Consider the following 16,006-nt stretch of genomic DNA (forward strand, 5'->3'; position numbering starts at 1 on the left):
GAAAAAACAAATTGGAAATGTAGAATAACAATTGTTCATAGAACCCTTAGTTTTAGAGAAAATAAAATTCAAAATTTATTAAATATAGATGTACCAATTTTTTAATTTTACTCTATATTCTTAATTGCTAGTTTTGAAATAATATCTATTTATTTTCAATTTATAAATTTTGTACATACGTCATCTGTAATATTAAATAAATGTACACTATATGCATTTTTTCTTGATTTTTATATTATGCAGCAGATAAACTTTCTTTTTATATATTATTTAATGATTCAAAATACGTAAATTTCCAGAAACTATCTTATTTTCTAAAATTGTGCCTGCTGGAAGATCGATGCGTTCTCCATGGTTTGCAATAATTATAACAGTTCCTTTTAGAGTTACACCTTTTCCAAAAGTAACATCACCTGATACTGTAAGGTGGTCTAATTCCAATAAATCTGGTATAGCTGGAAATCTAGTAAGGAATTCTTTAACCTATGCGGGAAATTTTACATTAATTACAAAATATTCCAGTTATCAAATATCTGTGATGTATAATTATAGAAATGAAACAGTAACCTTTGAAAAATGATTATCGCCCAATTTTATAAGAGGTGTTGTAGGAAACATTCGTTGAGGACTCATTACTAATGAACCATTGCGAAGAATATACAAATTGCTCATAACAAGCATTAAATCTGAAGTCTTCTTCACTGGTAAGAATCTACTGCGTGGAACGTTTATACCTATTTACAGATTTATATATATGTACATCCAACAAGAAAATTTAAAAGGTCACGCAGAACATACAATCTTGGTTTCCTCTTACCAATACTCCCTTCAAATGATTTCATAGCAGCTCCAACAGCTGTTTCTAATTGGATAATATTTAAACCATTCGAGAAGGTCTTATTATTTACAATAATCTCCATATTCAAGGAATTCTTCTCAAGTACCCTTTCAATAGCTAACAAGATAAGAAATAAATATTACATTTATGAATTGTATAATTGGAAGAGAGAAATAAGTACCGCTGAGTTTTATCCATAAATTATTTGTATTGAAAAACTTAAATGTTTTTATAGATTTGAAATCATCTACGTGGTCCTTTGGAACCTGAGCAATTTCAAGTAGGCGTAGCTTATCCTCATATTTGATTAGTGTGCCACCCTGTACAGATATATAAAAATATGCTTGTTTTAAAAAATTTTAACATTTCAATTTATAAGAAAAGATTATATTACCTTAACATCCGCTCGAGTTTTATCAGTAACTTCCATAACGAATTCAAGAGGCGAAGCTTCACGTTTGTCTAACAGTAATTTCAAAATTTTGAAATCTACGGTGGCACCTAGATTATCAATATTTGAAATGAAACAATATTCACGTCCCTGTATTGAGATAAAATATTTGTTAAATATAAATAATACTGTACGCGCGTCACATAATTCTTAATTTAAAAAATCATAATGTATACATATGTACCTCTTTTATAAATTTTTTTAATAAACCTGAATTTCTGAAACTTTCATAGAAGTCTCCATGACCAGGAGGATACCACCTATTAATGAGTATAAGTATCCATATATGAATAAATATGTGTATTTAATAAATAAGTGTCAAAAAATTGTTTGATATTAATCTTACGCTTCAATGTCATCATTAACATCACAGTGTTTTGCAGTCGGAAGTAAAGAATCTCTATTTATACGAGGATAACAACTTTGATTAAACGTATGAATATCAACATCTATTCCTTTATATTTTCTAATAATTCGTTGTGTATCATCATCCGTATTGAAGGAATTCATCAAAATAAGCGGGACATTTGCATTGTAAGTTCTGTTCAAATACTGCAAAAAAAAAAAAAGAAGAAAGAAATAATAAATGATAAGATAAATTTCCTTTTCTTTAAATATTTCCATATAACTTTAAATCATATATATTTTATAATACCATATTTACCTCAATTTGTTGTACAGTCAGATCTAGGAACGTAAGCCCATTACGTACTGCTATTACAGATTTAGGACCATGGCATCCCATACTAGTTCCCAAGCCACCATTCAATTTTATAACGATCAACTTGCTTAAAAGTGCCTTCATTTCTTCTCCTTCCGGAGTTGGCAAGGAATTGTAATCTCTTATCTAAAAATATAATTAAATTTTTTCTAATTATAATTAAATTTATCTTGCCTTTTCAATATCTTTTTCAAGAAAAAATGTTACAAAATGACGAGGTAATTCGCTATATTCAATTACGTTTGCAATTTTAAGTGAAAAACTATTATTTACCGCATCGTCGGGCAGCTTCTGTATACGATCCCATTCTAGCGAAGGTCCTTCCTCCTGCAGAAACCGTTTGAAGAGGTGAGTGAAGCCGTCGAACTGTCGATGGACCTCCTCCTTGACCTCCCCTGTTGCGCTTTCCTCTAGTTTCTCTAACTCATGTTGGAGTTCGTTCAGGGCATCCCTCTTGGTCCTTTCGCGGAATGCCTGTGTATCTGAGGGACTGCGTTGATGACCGCGTGCCTGCGGATTTATTCACCAGGATATTTGAAAAACAGAGCGATAAATACCTTGTCTCTTGAAAAATACGCTGGGCCTGCCATCGCCACCATCCAATTTCGTAAGATCGTGCATGACGTATGGACGGTTCCTTATATTTTCTTTCCCGTTTTCTTTTTTTCTTTTTTATTTATTGTCTCTTTCTTTTTAGAATGTTATTTTTGTTTAGATTTGTTCGAGATTGTTACCGAAAGAACTTGTTAAGAAGGAGCAACTCGTTAGGCAGCCTTATGGAGAAAGAAGGTACTATTTTCCTGGTTCCCTTTAAACGATCCTTAATCAAACAAAGATTCTAATGGTTTGAATATATTTCTGTTTACGCATTCTTCGTGACATCGTCAATGATTATTTTGTTTCTCGATCGTAGTTTCTTTTTGAGAAAATGAATTGATATTTGATGAATAAATCAAGTTTTCGATATGTACAATGGTACGAAGATATTTGGACACTTATAGAAACCTTCTGCGAATGTATTATGAATCTTATACGAAACGTTTTTAAATTTCATTAGTATTGTAATGAGACTATCGTGATTGTACTGATACACTCCGCGGCAAAACTACAAGACAGCTATGATTTTGGTGAATATTACTATATAAAAACATAATTTTGTAGAATTGTTAAAGTAGAATCGAGATATTTCAGTAAACAGATATATGTATCCTGATAAAAATATTTGTAACAATTTCAGTTTAAATAGAGATTATTTACAGTTGTAGATTTTTTAATGAAAGACTAACTATAAGACAAGAAATTTTTTTATAAAATAAATAGGAATTTCGATCATTTTCTTTAGTAATAATTCATGAAATTGTGTATAACTATTGTATAAACTTTATACAATATTATACAATTTATACTTTGTATAAATTTGTGTTATTTTGATACAATGATTCCTATTCATCTAAAATACAGTTGTTTAACTCTTTTATAGTATTGAATTGTCTGTCATGTGCATAAACTTGTCGCGCAAAAAACTAGCAGTTTTTAACAATGTTCAGATTTGAGAAACCATAATAATAGTTCGATATTTTCTGTTTCCAGAAAATTTTTAACGTACTTCGCATAAATTATCGTATCGAGAAATGAAATTTTGTGTAACTATTTCATAAGCATATTTAATTAACAGCATTTAAACATATTGTTTAAACATATATAGTTTACTCTTCATTTTATCGGAAACAAACTCGATATTGCTTTTACCAGCGTAATCTATAGTTATCTACACCGTAACACCCTCTCCACCCATTTGTCTTTTCTGTTTAACGAGTCTCTCCTTTCTGAAGTCATAAAAAATAATGAAAGCCATTAGAACCATTCTAAATTAAAGCGTTTGTCTGAAAATATTACTTCCCTTCATGTTTTATTTCACTTTTCTCTCCGCGAAATCAAATCGTGCTTTTATAGCGGTGTCTTCGGAAGTTTCAGCCGGTTCAAGTGGCTTACTCCTTTAATTATTCATTGTACATTCCTTATACTTGTATCGACTACGTCTTCTGTTGCAATTTGTCGTGTTATGAAAGCTGAATTCAATGTCACCCTTAACAAGTAAGTTAGTTGTTGCGACCTCTTTGAGAAGTGTGTACCGAAAATGTGTTGCGAAAAGTAAGCGATGACGAGTACGCTCGTCAAACACAGAGTATGTGTTTGCTACAATATAGAATTAAGTTGTAATGAAATGACTGTTTGATTTCTTAATTTTATTACCGACAGAGTCCATTGTAACATAAAATATTGCTATTTTTTCATGACGAGTATACTTATCAAAATCAGCTAACAGCACGTCTTTCTCGAGTAATTGTAGCTTTTGGGCGTCCACAGGGATGCTTTTTCGAGTACCTTTTCGTATCCTTTAGATAGTTACGTAAAGTAAGGCGGCTAGTTTAATATGCGCGGTACTTTTGCCAATGAAAACTTTTCCTTTTACAAGCTACTCATTAATTTGCCTCCACGAGGCATCTTACTGTATATTTAACATAAGGACTAGCATTTTTCATATATAACACATCCAGTAACACAAAATGAAAATTACACGAATAACCCATTACTTTCGCAAAGAAAATATGTTTATGTTGATTATGCAAATTCTTGGAATGACAGCCTTCGGTATTTCATAGCACTGAACAATAGATATGTTTCTATATTGTAAACGATAGTATTACAAATGAAAGAAGAAGATTCCTGAGTTAAATATAATTTTTCTCAATTTTCGTGTATGTCTTGTAGTTTTGTCGCAGTGTGTAACTGTTAATTGCAAGGACAAAGCTATAAATAAAATTATCGTAAGTAATTTTCCACATGCAGTAATACATTTGCAAATGAATAAATGAATTTTATAAATATTAATTCCTTGATAAAACCAATACGAAAGACATGTAACTGCGCACATTGATATTATCTTAAGCTACTTTTATCAAAATCATTATCGACATGCAAAAATCACTCGAAGCTGTCACCTTAAACTACGTGAATATTGTCTTTGCTCTGAGGAAAGACTAATTTCAAAGAGATTATCGTCAGATCGCAAGACAAGGTTTCAGTTGAATTTAACGAGTTCTTGTTTTACGTAAACACATAATTTTTTTTCCTATCTAACTTGAGATAAACATACCTTTTAATTATTATTATTATTTAATAATTATTGTATTTTGTTTTTAATTGTCTCTGTATAATTGTAAAAAAATACATCGTTTTAGCAATTGAAACCGAATAATTATCGGACTGGTTAAACTAAGTAATAAATAATATCAGAATTAGATATTTTCTGTAAGTAAAATGAACAGAAGTAAGATAATGGTATTAGTCACATTCATTTTTTAAAAAACCTTAAGAGTCATCCGATAAAATTCATTAGATAAATATTCGCCGATTTATCGTCAATCGTCAAACAAAAAAAAAAGTATGAAGAAAAGATTAAAGTGTTAAAAGTTCAATGCAATTATCGACTTTTTATATTGTGTAAAATATTATTCTTTTTTAATTCGAACATTCAGTCTCATAAATTTTGACTAACGACATTAAAATTCAAGGAATGAAATATAATCTGGATGAATTACATGGTATTTGGATTATTCGTGCTGAACTCTCAAAGTATGTAAATGGTTGCATTCTAATCAAATATGTCAAGTATAATGTAATAACTGAAACTTGAAAGTAATTGTAGATAAATATAAAAATTACGTTAGAATATCAAATTGTGAGAAATCAATTTTATGTTATTTATTAGTATCTTCTGTCACTCTATCTTCAACATTAAACACCCTTGATAAATCATACCAATAAATAATTATGATCAATTTCAGTAACAAATGTGATAATAGACAATTTTTATAAATTTTCGACTTCTTGTATTTTTGAATTATTTGTAGAATTCTATTGTATAGATAAAAGGAGCATTTTTAAACGTAATATTCAAGCTAAGTTGCGAAATACATATCTGTATAATCAATATTTAAATAATCGGTGCAAAAGCGAGAAAAATTCTTCATGACATCTTATAGTAAGATTTTACGTCGTGCATATTTGTTACGTAGCAATTTTTAGCAATTGTATGTATTTTTTAGATTCCAAGAGTAAATAAAAAATTCTTGAAGTAGTTTTTTTGATCTCTTAGTGTGAAAAGAGCTTCTGAAAGTACGTTCTTCCATAGATAACGAAATTCACCTTTTAAATAACAACGTATACATTCCTTTTCACGCTCTTGAATTATACGAGTGATCAATTCAAAGAGACATGTGAAAAGAAAAATACATAATGTCACTTAGAAATCGCAAGTCGACTTCACTTTTTATGGAAATGAGATACTTTCATATGCTTCTTCGTATGAATAGGTTCTTCACGATTGTGTCGAATCGTTACACAATTAAATTAATAATTTTTATATTTTTTTAGCTTTTTCTATTCAAATTTATCACCTACTAACTTACGAGGTAATATCGTATTATCGAGGAAGGAACGAAAAGTTCGTTCAACGAACGACAACGAATATTATTCGATCGTAGCGAATATATGAATTGGTCTTTGCATTCACTGCTCCTTCGTAATTTTTATTTCTGAGATAGATAAGAAACATGAAAAAGAGTGATTATTCCCTCTTCGTAACAAAGGACTATTCAAGTATTTAAAGGGATGATTGTGACAATGCTGAAACGATACATTATCTTCTACAATTTCTTTGGAAAGAAAACTTTAAACAAAACGTTATTTATGAAAGAATGTTATCTCATTGCATGAAAAATTGCATTTTATTTAATTAATTCACTTTATTCATTTTAACTGCATTATCTTACTTTTTATATTCTTATTTCCTTTGCAATTACTTACAATTTAAAAAAAAATATTATATAATTTATGCTTATAGTTTCAGAAATCTTCAAAAGTTTATATATATGATATATAAATGTGATATATATATATATACATATAATGTAATGAATTCGTTAATGAAATAAATGAAAATATTAATAAATCATAAATCTGTAATTAATAATCTCCGAATCTTTTATGTATTTTTGTTAAAGATACAAGGATACATATAGCATATAATAATATTATGATATCCAAAGTAAAGCACCTATTATTGTATATAGTATATGAAACAAATTTCTATCTAGATTTCATTCCATTAATTTCGTTCATAAAAATAGAAAATTGCATAACTATCTGCAGTCTGTTTATCACGTATTCATAAATTATGAGACATAAAAAAAGTAGTAAGTAATATTAATTTCCATTCGTGTAGAACATTCTGAAATTATATGCAAAAATGATAGGGGGTAAAAAGGGGGATCATGACATGCATTAAGAATTATCACTAGCGTAATACCCGTGACGAGTGCATTTCTGTTGATCCCTTTTAATAACACTGCTTTAAAGCAAACTCGAGATACCAACACTCATGATGTAACATACCGAACATATTTTAATCGTATTGTGTTAAGATGCAATTGCTAGATCTTAGATAACAGTGCGCATATGACAAAGCATTTATAAACAACGATTGCACTCAATCTAATCGCGGCTTGAATTGACATTATCGATGATAGATTCGTTTGATTATCGTTATCTACTGAGTGTGACAATGTGTTTTTCTAGAAGCAATACAAAAAACCACCCTTCGGACAGATAATAGAGAATTTTAGAAGTTACATGAGAATGAATGGAAAGTTTACATGTATTTAAATTTACCAACTTGTATTGTGTACAAAACATAAATACAAAATACATAAAAGATCGGGCGGACGTAAAACGCGACTTATATTTCATTGAACGCAGTAGACATAACGATTTGTTTGTGTGATGCAATATAGTAGATAAGTGGAACGAATTGTATATGTTGAATACGAGAATGATGTCAGTGTCGAAAGTAAATTTTGAGAAAATTACTAAATGAACATCACTGTTTGTTCAAGTTAAAGTTTGTTCAAGTTTGTTAAATAGGAATTATCAAATTGGATATTTTCTATACTTAGCAATATTTTTATAAAACTATCTATGATATTTTTATTTTTCTTCTTTTCTTTTTCTAAGTTTAATTGTTATAATAGGGATATGGTTATAAATTTAATTATTACATAAAAGGTTTAGAAAGGAAAAGCTAGACAAATATTTAAAATCATTCGAAAAGGTTGTTTTTACTTATATAAAGTCACGATAATTCAGGAAACGATTATAAGAAGACAGTAATTTTCATACTACTTAAATATAGGCTAATAAAAGAAATTTTTGTAACTCTTCAACGAGAATTATTTTTCAAAATATAGATAAACTAGCTATTTATACAAATTAATAAACAGTTAATAATACTTTTACACAAAATAGAGAGATATAATAAACAACTTTATTATCTACTTAATATCTATGTAATATTTGAACAAACGTGCTAGTTAGAAAAATGTAATCCCAGAGATAAAAATAAAGATCGTGTTACATACAGGTTTCCGACAGAATACAAGTTCTATTAACACAGTCAGCATTGACTCGCAAAAGTCATAACGACTATTTCAAAACCATGAAACCGAAATTTCCAACAGGTACGAAGAAAAGAACGTACGAATTTATTCGTACGTTTATGCAAAACTCGCGTAAATACACTGACAACGTTCTTGTATTCGGTATTATGATTAACTTTGTCGCATTTGTATGGTATAGTCGCGTTTTGTAACGAGCGATGAACTGGTGAATCGTTATCACTGATTTTGAAGAGAAATCGCAAAATCCTAGCAAAACCATGGAAAACAACACCCTCTGTTTCTTTTCTCCGGGTACACAATCACTTACATTCAACAAGTATACCATTCACATATAATATATCTGTATATCTCTCTCAAAGCTCAATGAGAAGAGCGAGAGCGTTTGCGCGCGCGTCAATTTTCCACTCGTGTAAAAAAACGTGCGAACAATTGTTTAAATTCTCGTCGGGGCTACGTGTGACGCATGCGGACCGAGCTTTTCGATCCTCGAACGAGCGAAACCTGACTGAACGCGACACGAGCGCCCGAGTCAATGTATCTTCGAGGAGCGTCGACGTGTTGTCATCGTGGTATAAATCGTCGTATCTCGATAGGAAGCACGTTTGCTATGGCTTCGGACATCATTTTTAACAAGTGAATCGCCGTATAGCCAGGTCGTAAGCATTTATTAAACGATACAGCCGAGATATAACCAGGTTGTAAATCATAGAATTAACCAATGACAACCATTGATTTAACGCTTAGCGTTTTAAGATTAAACCGTGAGACTAAACTGTTTTAGTAGATTGAACAGCAGAAAGGAAAAATATTAATGATATATAAAAATAATATGGCGGAGACGTAGAAATAAAGAAAGCAATACTTTCCATATTATTGAATATATCTAAATTTATGAAACTGTATATTACATATATACCTACGGACGCTTATGGTGGTACATAAACGTATACAAACAAACATTAACATATAATACACTGTTTGATAACTTATAATGAAATAAGATTCATGTATGGTAACATTCCATCATGACAAAAAATAGGAAATACTTATCGTTAGTACTATCTATTCCCACTTCATTATAAGTACTTATCTGTTAAAGAGGGAAGCCTATAGAATATTATTTACAACATGGGCATTGATTAATACTACTATACGAATTTTGTCTCGACAAAATATTATATTACCATGACGTGAATCTAGTCTCGTTATGACTTACCAAATAATATGACTAACTTTTATGTATAAGTATACATAATTAACTTTTATCTTATTTACAATATATGTAGGTGTCTGTGTATAATATATAGTTATGTATATTTGCATATATTTAATAATGCATTGAAGAGAACGTTTTTCCTTTATTTCTATATTCTAACTGTACGAATACTTTTCTCTTTTACTATATGTTTGTAAAAAGTATCTTGAGACTTCTTTATACGTTTTCAAATTGGCTTCAAATTCAACCAATACAATTGTAACAGTCGTGTCTCATTACAATACTAATACAATACCAAAATGTTTTATATAACACGTACGATATATATATCAAAGTTTTCCTTCTAAGTAAGCCACTACATGCGCGACGACCAAAGACATGTCTTTTGAAACTGTTATCGAGTTGTCCTCTGGCCATGAATTTTATCATAATTGGACCAATCAACGTGACTCTGCAACTGTGGCAGTATAATCGACTCGATATCAAGTGATTTGTGATCGCTGACGAGGTCGTGTAATAGCATCACAACATTAGAATTTCTTATCTGGCCGCGTGTTTGTGCTCCTTATCCCAATAAAACATTATTCAAAGTTCTTTCTCGATTTATATATATATACTGCGAAAGTGCAAATGATAGCAAATAGGAAAATACGCGTAGTGGTTGGCGACGTAAGCGCCACCATTTTAATGAGCAATGGAATAATTTGAACACTCTCAACGATGACATAGATTTGAACTTTGCTATACTTTTTGCATTCTATTTCGTTCTATGGACGCAATTTAATCCAGATATGTGGAATTTTTTTGCGATGTTTACAAAGCGATAGATATCTGAACAATTGCGAAACAATAAGATTACTTTTCAATCATCTTTTTGATAGAATAATAGACATATCTAAGTCAATACAATAGATACGACAAATACAGTACGCATGTAAAATATTGCATAAGTATACGCACGAGAATTGCGAAGTAATGAAACAACTTGACTTTTTATACTCGTGTATTATATAATATACACGAGGAATTAGTAATTCTTTCAATTGCGTGCTTGTTGCATCACGTTATTTTTATTGGAACTATATATTATATTCCAACATATTAAATTTTTAATTAGTATAAACTTTACGTCTTTTAAACTAGTAGTAGTTAAAATATTAAAACTCGAATACTAATTTAGTCGACTGGTGAAAAATTTTAGTAAGTCGCTTTGTGTAAATGCAAATTTAGTCGAGTAGCTTAATCGACGGTCGACTAAATGGTTGACTGGCAAAAGGTATCAGGTAAAGAACTCTAATCGACCAGAAAATTTATTAAGTTGGATTCAGTGATTGATATTGAACACAACTACATTTTACTAACAACTACACAACTAAAATTTGCGTTCGCACACGCAAGTTTACTTGCCATTCGATCTTTAATCGACAGTCGATTAAGCTAGTCAACGAAATTTGCATTTACACAAAGCGACTTACTAAAATTTCTCGCCAGTTGGCCATTCAATCCACCCGCTTGTAGCCACCCTGAAGGTTATCATTCAATGAGATAAATCTTGACTCGTGAATCTCCCGTCGGTTTGAAACGAAACTTTGTAAAAAAAAAATTAATCACAGTGAGCGAATCAGAAGGTTATCAGTGTTTAGGATTGAAAAATGTCGAAAATGTATAGTCGGAAATATACGCGAATCTATCTGTTATTCTTTCGGAAAAAAATTACTCGAATTGACTCGACAATCCTTCGGTAAGATTATCTGAAGATAGTGTGTTATGAGTACGAATCGTTGATTCGCCCCTACCTTCTAATAGTTGTAAGTCGTGGCCTCAGAAAAAATATACATGTATATACATGTATGTATGTAATAATTGATAACATGAAAAAAAACCGATAATATTGAAATTTTAGGAATGTTAATTTTAATAAATAATGTATGAATAATTTTTATAATAAATGAATTTAACACATAATTGTTATAATAAGTTAATAAGTTGTTAATAACCAAAGTTGATGCGACTCAGCCAATATTTAAAAGAATTTGATGAATAATAACTAACTTTCATAATAAATAAATTTTTTGCAGACAAACAAAATTGTTTTGATACATTTCCTTACAATTTATATGCATATAAAATAACAGACGAAATTTTATATACGATATATTTATCGTAAGTAAGCCTCTTGCGTCATGAATGTCTTACAAGGAAGAATATATACTAATGTTTACCCGTAGTCGAGATGAGGTGTTTTATACGTAGGAAAACTGCCAAATAGTCTCACTACTGCAATAATTGAGAGCAATATTAAAAACACGTGTTTTCTAAATGAAACCAATTTTAATATCGTAATTTAATATTGAATATTACAATGTTTTCTATATAATAATTGAAACGAACCAAAATCTATTTTTATACAACATTCTCTGAAATAAACTTTTTACTTCCGATTTATTATAATTATATTATGGAATTTATATTTCATATTATGTTCTTCCTTGTGTTTACTTTTTTAATATAATTGTTTAATGTTTCATCGTCTTCTCACGTCGATAATTGTTTATTTGTGAGCCTCTATTACCCGAACTACGATTGAGTGTAATTTCGTAATACATAAGACTTATTCTTATAACGAATACTATACATGCGTGTAAACGTCTATTATAGGAACTGTTTGGTTATCCGAACTACTTCATCCTCCCATTTGTTCGGATAAACGAGTTTCTAGGCATGTAGATTGAAAGAGTATGATCATAAAAAAGGATAAAGCTCCGCGCGATTAAAAATAACCGATGTTGAAGAAATTTTCTAAATTTTCTAAAAATATTACTTTTGTATCATATTGTCATACTTCCTATCATAGTATGCCACGTACTCTTGTGACATGAAACAAATATTTTTATATTAACGTAATAAGCAAACGAAATTTTTATTTTACAAATTACTTGGCAACATGAATGAATGAATGAATAAATAAACCTGACCATAATATTTCAATGTAATTATTGTTTTCATACGATTTTTGAAATATTTATTGTAAAATAAATATACGAAGTAAAAATCAAAATAAATCTTTAAATATATAGTATCAAATTGGTAAACTGCAATTTTAATATTTTAAAAAATATCAATTCGCATAAAAATCCGCAGTGTAGTAATAATAAATAATTGTTATACTGTATAACCTTATACCATTGAAATTAATAATAAGCAATATTTGCTTAATTCGTTACTATAAGTTTTAGACTTCGTTACAGTACTCTTATGACAGCTACGGCCTACAGATAACCTTCTGTTCTTGAAATAATATACACCTATATATTATACAAAACGCCTATAATTTGCTTTTATATTTACGATCTTGACGTTTCATATTCACATATCTATTTTTATTTTACCATCCATAATATAATGACAAGGAAATTTATTCAAAGATATTATGCGTTCGACATGTCTTAAATGAAATAATCCAATTAAAATCACGCATAAACAAAAAGCAAAATAATTGATCATATGAAATAAATAATAAGGCATAATGATCGCAGAAAAAATACACATAACCTCAACGTATAAAAAGGGTAAGATTTCTGTGTATATACAAAATTAAGATGTTATTACAAAAATGCATCGATTATTATTTGACAATTTGAAAACATTTAAAAGGTAAAGAAACATATGAGTATGTTGTGAATTAACATTAAATTCTAAATAAAAATTCTATAATATAAAACTACGAATATTTATAGTGAATCAATGTTTCAGGATAAAAATGGGGTGGGGAAGGAAACGAATAGATTTTTTACCTTTCTGTCATCTACTTGTAGCATCGTTATTAACCTCCTTAGTCCACGCAGAAGCTGTTTCCTGGTGCTCGTCTTCAGTAATCTTGCAAAGGTTACCAAAAGATAAAGTCTCCACTTTGGATCTCGGCCACCGTGTTTAGATTTTATATGCACCTATATATGTAGCAGTTGTACTCAATCTATGGATCCGGTAAACTATCAGACAACGTACAGTGCATACACATGCCATTGGCGAATTAAATCTGCATATATGTAAATTATATATATGTATGTATATCTGCGATATAATCAACTATTCATTGCTGTAATATATATAAATACATTAAAATAGCAATCATTGTGTTGATAGGAATTAGATGATTCTCATTCTTATATAGATTGTACACTTGTATATGTATACTAACCTATATATATGTATATACATAGGTTATGCGTATAACCTAAGAATATTGCTTAACTTAATAATCAACAGTCAGTGATAAACTACACCAGAAAAGGTAATGTAATTTTATGGAAAAAAAATAACGGAGGAAATGTTATTTATGTAATGTTTTTTTAATTAATTTTATGTGATTTATAAATTAACATTGAGGGCTGTTTGAAGAAAACGTCAACAATGGCTGAGATATCTTCTAATACCAGTGCGGATGAATGTACTCCAGCGAAAAAAATTAAAATAGAAACAGAAAATGAATACAAAAATGCCACTAGTATACATGACGTAGAATTCTGCTCGTCTACATTTAATATAAAAAAAGTTTTGCAAAATAATTGCACAAGGAAACAGATATGTATAGAGGGTGCTTTTAAGGGATATGAAGGTTCGGCGGTTATTTTATTGGAGAAACAAAATTTTTCGGATGATGAAGCAGCTTTGAAAGAATTATTTAATAAAGATACAGTTTTACATAAACTTTATAACAATAATATTTATGGGAATTATGAGTGTTATCCTGTTAAAAAATATAATGGTAGACTATAGTGAATTTATAACCTCATTTTCCTTTTTCTTCTTCTTTGATTCTTGAAAACTTTTCTATCATTTAAGGTATAAATGCGACGATAATACATCCTGCAACTGCAAAACATATCGAAAAATTTCGGAGGAAAGATCTTCATATCATAGATGAAACTTATGAACTATATCAAAAAATTACTCTTCCATATATAGAGTCAAGCAGTTTTTCTATAGAAGTATGTGTACAAAAAAATAGAAAAAGTATAATATACAGGAAAAAGCAAACAAATATTCGATAGATTTTCATACCAAATATATGAAAATTTAATTTGCTTTTACTGCTACAAGATTTATTTATTAGATTGAATTTTTGTATTTTTTTAGTGGGTGTATAATATTTTGGAACATAAGGCAGAACAAGATAAAATTGTATATGAAGATAGAGATGAGAAGACTGGGTTTATAATAGTAAATGATTTGAAATGGGATGGGCAAACAAATACATTAAAATTTATAGCACTTCCATTTCAAAAGATTCAATGTATTAGAGAGTTGAATGCATCTCATCTTCCTCTACTAAAGAATATAAGAAAAGCTGGAACTGCTGCAATTGCTGAGAAGTTTAATGTACCTGCTTCTCAACTTAGAATATATTTACATTATCAACCATCCTATTATTATCTCCATGTTCATTTTGCATATCTCATGTTTGAAGCTCCAGGTAAGTTTAGTTTGGTTTATTTTTATGATTTGCTACTGTACCTGCATCTATGAAATAAGTTTGTTTTATAATAAATAATGTAACAGATAAGAAAAATAATTAATCTTCCAATCTTGTATAATTATTTTACAAATTTATATTATGTTTTAAAATCAAATGTATCACAGGTTTTCAAATGTTTTTCTTACATAGGTATATATGTGGAGAAAGCACATCTTCTATCTACAATTATAAGAAACATTGAATTAATGTCAGATTATTATACAAAGGCTGTACTGTCATATGCTGTTGCTGAAGGAGATCCTCTGTACACTAAATTTGTAAAAGAAGGAGTTATAAATGAAGTATCTAAATCTAAAACTACTGAAGATTGAAAAATAGGACAAGAATAATTATGTATTAAAGTGATTGTAATTGTTTTATAAACTGTGTATGAAAAAATGTATCAACATTTTACAAATCAAATTAATATCATTTACAAGTGTAATTTTATAATTTTAAATTATTATAAATTCAATTTAATATGCTTTATAATTAATAAACATTTTATATAAGAATCATATGAATCGCTTTTCATTTGAAAATTTCTAATTAAAAAAGAGTGTATCTGGAATGAATTCTTATTGAATTGACATAGTCTCTTTGAAAAAAGATAGTATACAAATAAGACTGTAAGATTTAGAATATTTTAAATATATTTAGTTAATAGGTTATTGACAATAACATTCGTGAAGTATTTGTAATGATGTAATGAAAATGAATATTACTTGTAGCAGTATATGTTAGATA

At 29.2% G+C, this 16,006-nt stretch overlaps 2 protein-coding genes across 7 annotated transcripts; one reads left to right on the top strand and one right to left on the bottom strand.

The window, feature by feature from the left end:
* Window positions 1-212: 212 nt before the first annotated feature.
* On the bottom strand, window positions 213-13,678 carry Ugp (UDP-glucose pyrophosphorylase). 6 transcript variants are annotated; one of them, XM_072018641.1, is made up of 11 exons: window positions 13,539-13,678; window positions 2,568-2,830; window positions 2,284-2,492; window positions 1,954-2,136; window positions 1,636-1,841; window positions 1,474-1,549; window positions 1,233-1,379; window positions 1,020-1,158; window positions 818-955; window positions 568-734; window positions 213-483 (listed from the first exon to the last, which is right to left on the bottom strand). In XM_072018641.1, the coding sequence occupies exons 2-11, from the start codon at window positions 2,629-2,631 to the stop codon at window positions 271-273; spliced, it is 1,542 nt and encodes a 513-aa protein (XP_071874742.1). In that variant the 5' UTR covers window positions 2,632-2,830; window positions 13,539-13,678; the 3' UTR covers window positions 213-270. The 6 variants fall into 6 exon arrangements, with proteins under 6 accessions (XP_071874742.1, XP_071874743.1, XP_071874740.1 ...); XM_072018642.1 differs by lacking the exon at window positions 13,539-13,678 and adding an exon at window positions 8,836-9,046 and having other exon boundaries at window positions 2,568-2,783; XM_072018639.1 differs by lacking the exon at window positions 13,539-13,678 and adding an exon at window positions 8,836-9,046.
* Dcps (Decapping enzyme, scavenger) lies at window positions 13,666-15,779 on the top strand. The gene is made up of 5 exons (XM_072018657.1): window positions 13,666-13,805; window positions 13,888-14,509; window positions 14,587-14,732; window positions 14,881-15,217; window positions 15,410-15,779. Exons 2-5 carry the CDS (start codon window positions 14,155-14,157, stop codon window positions 15,589-15,591), a joined length of 1,020 nt encoding a protein of 339 aa, XP_071874758.1. The 5' UTR covers window positions 13,666-13,805; window positions 13,888-14,154; the 3' UTR covers window positions 15,592-15,779.
* The last annotated feature ends 227 nt before the right edge of the window (window positions 15,780-16,006 follow it).

The sequence above is a fragment of the Bombus fervidus genome, chromosome 15 (genome assembly GCF_041682495.2).
Source record: "Bombus fervidus isolate BK054 chromosome 15, iyBomFerv1, whole genome shotgun sequence".
NCBI lineage: Eukaryota > Metazoa > Arthropoda > Insecta > Hymenoptera > Apidae > Bombus > Bombus fervidus.

Bases quoted from the DNA above. Each gene is read 5' to 3' on its own strand.
- Dcps (XM_072018657.1), top strand. From the start codon at position 14,155: ATGGCTGAGATATCTTCTAATACCAGTGCGGATGAATGTACTCCAGCG. The intron at 14,510-14,586 runs GTAGACTATAGT...CTATCATTTAAG, and splicing joins TCCTGTTAAAAAATATAATG to GTATAAATGCGACGATAATA. The intron at 15,218-15,409 runs GTAAGTTTAGTT...TTTCTTACATAG, and splicing joins TCTCATGTTTGAAGCTCCAG to GTATATATGTGGAGAAAGCA.
- Ugp (XM_072018641.1), bottom strand. From the start codon at position 2,631: ATGCACGATCTTACGAAATTGGATGGTGGCGATGGCAGGCCCAGCGTA. The intron at 2,493-2,567 runs GTATTTATCGCT...GCAGTCCCTCAG, and splicing joins CGTATTTTTCAAGAGACAAG to ATACACAGGCATTCCGCGAA. The intron at 1,380-1,473 runs GTACATATGTAT...ATCTCAATACAG, and splicing joins TAAAAAAATTTATAAAAGAG to GGACGTGAATATTGTTTCAT.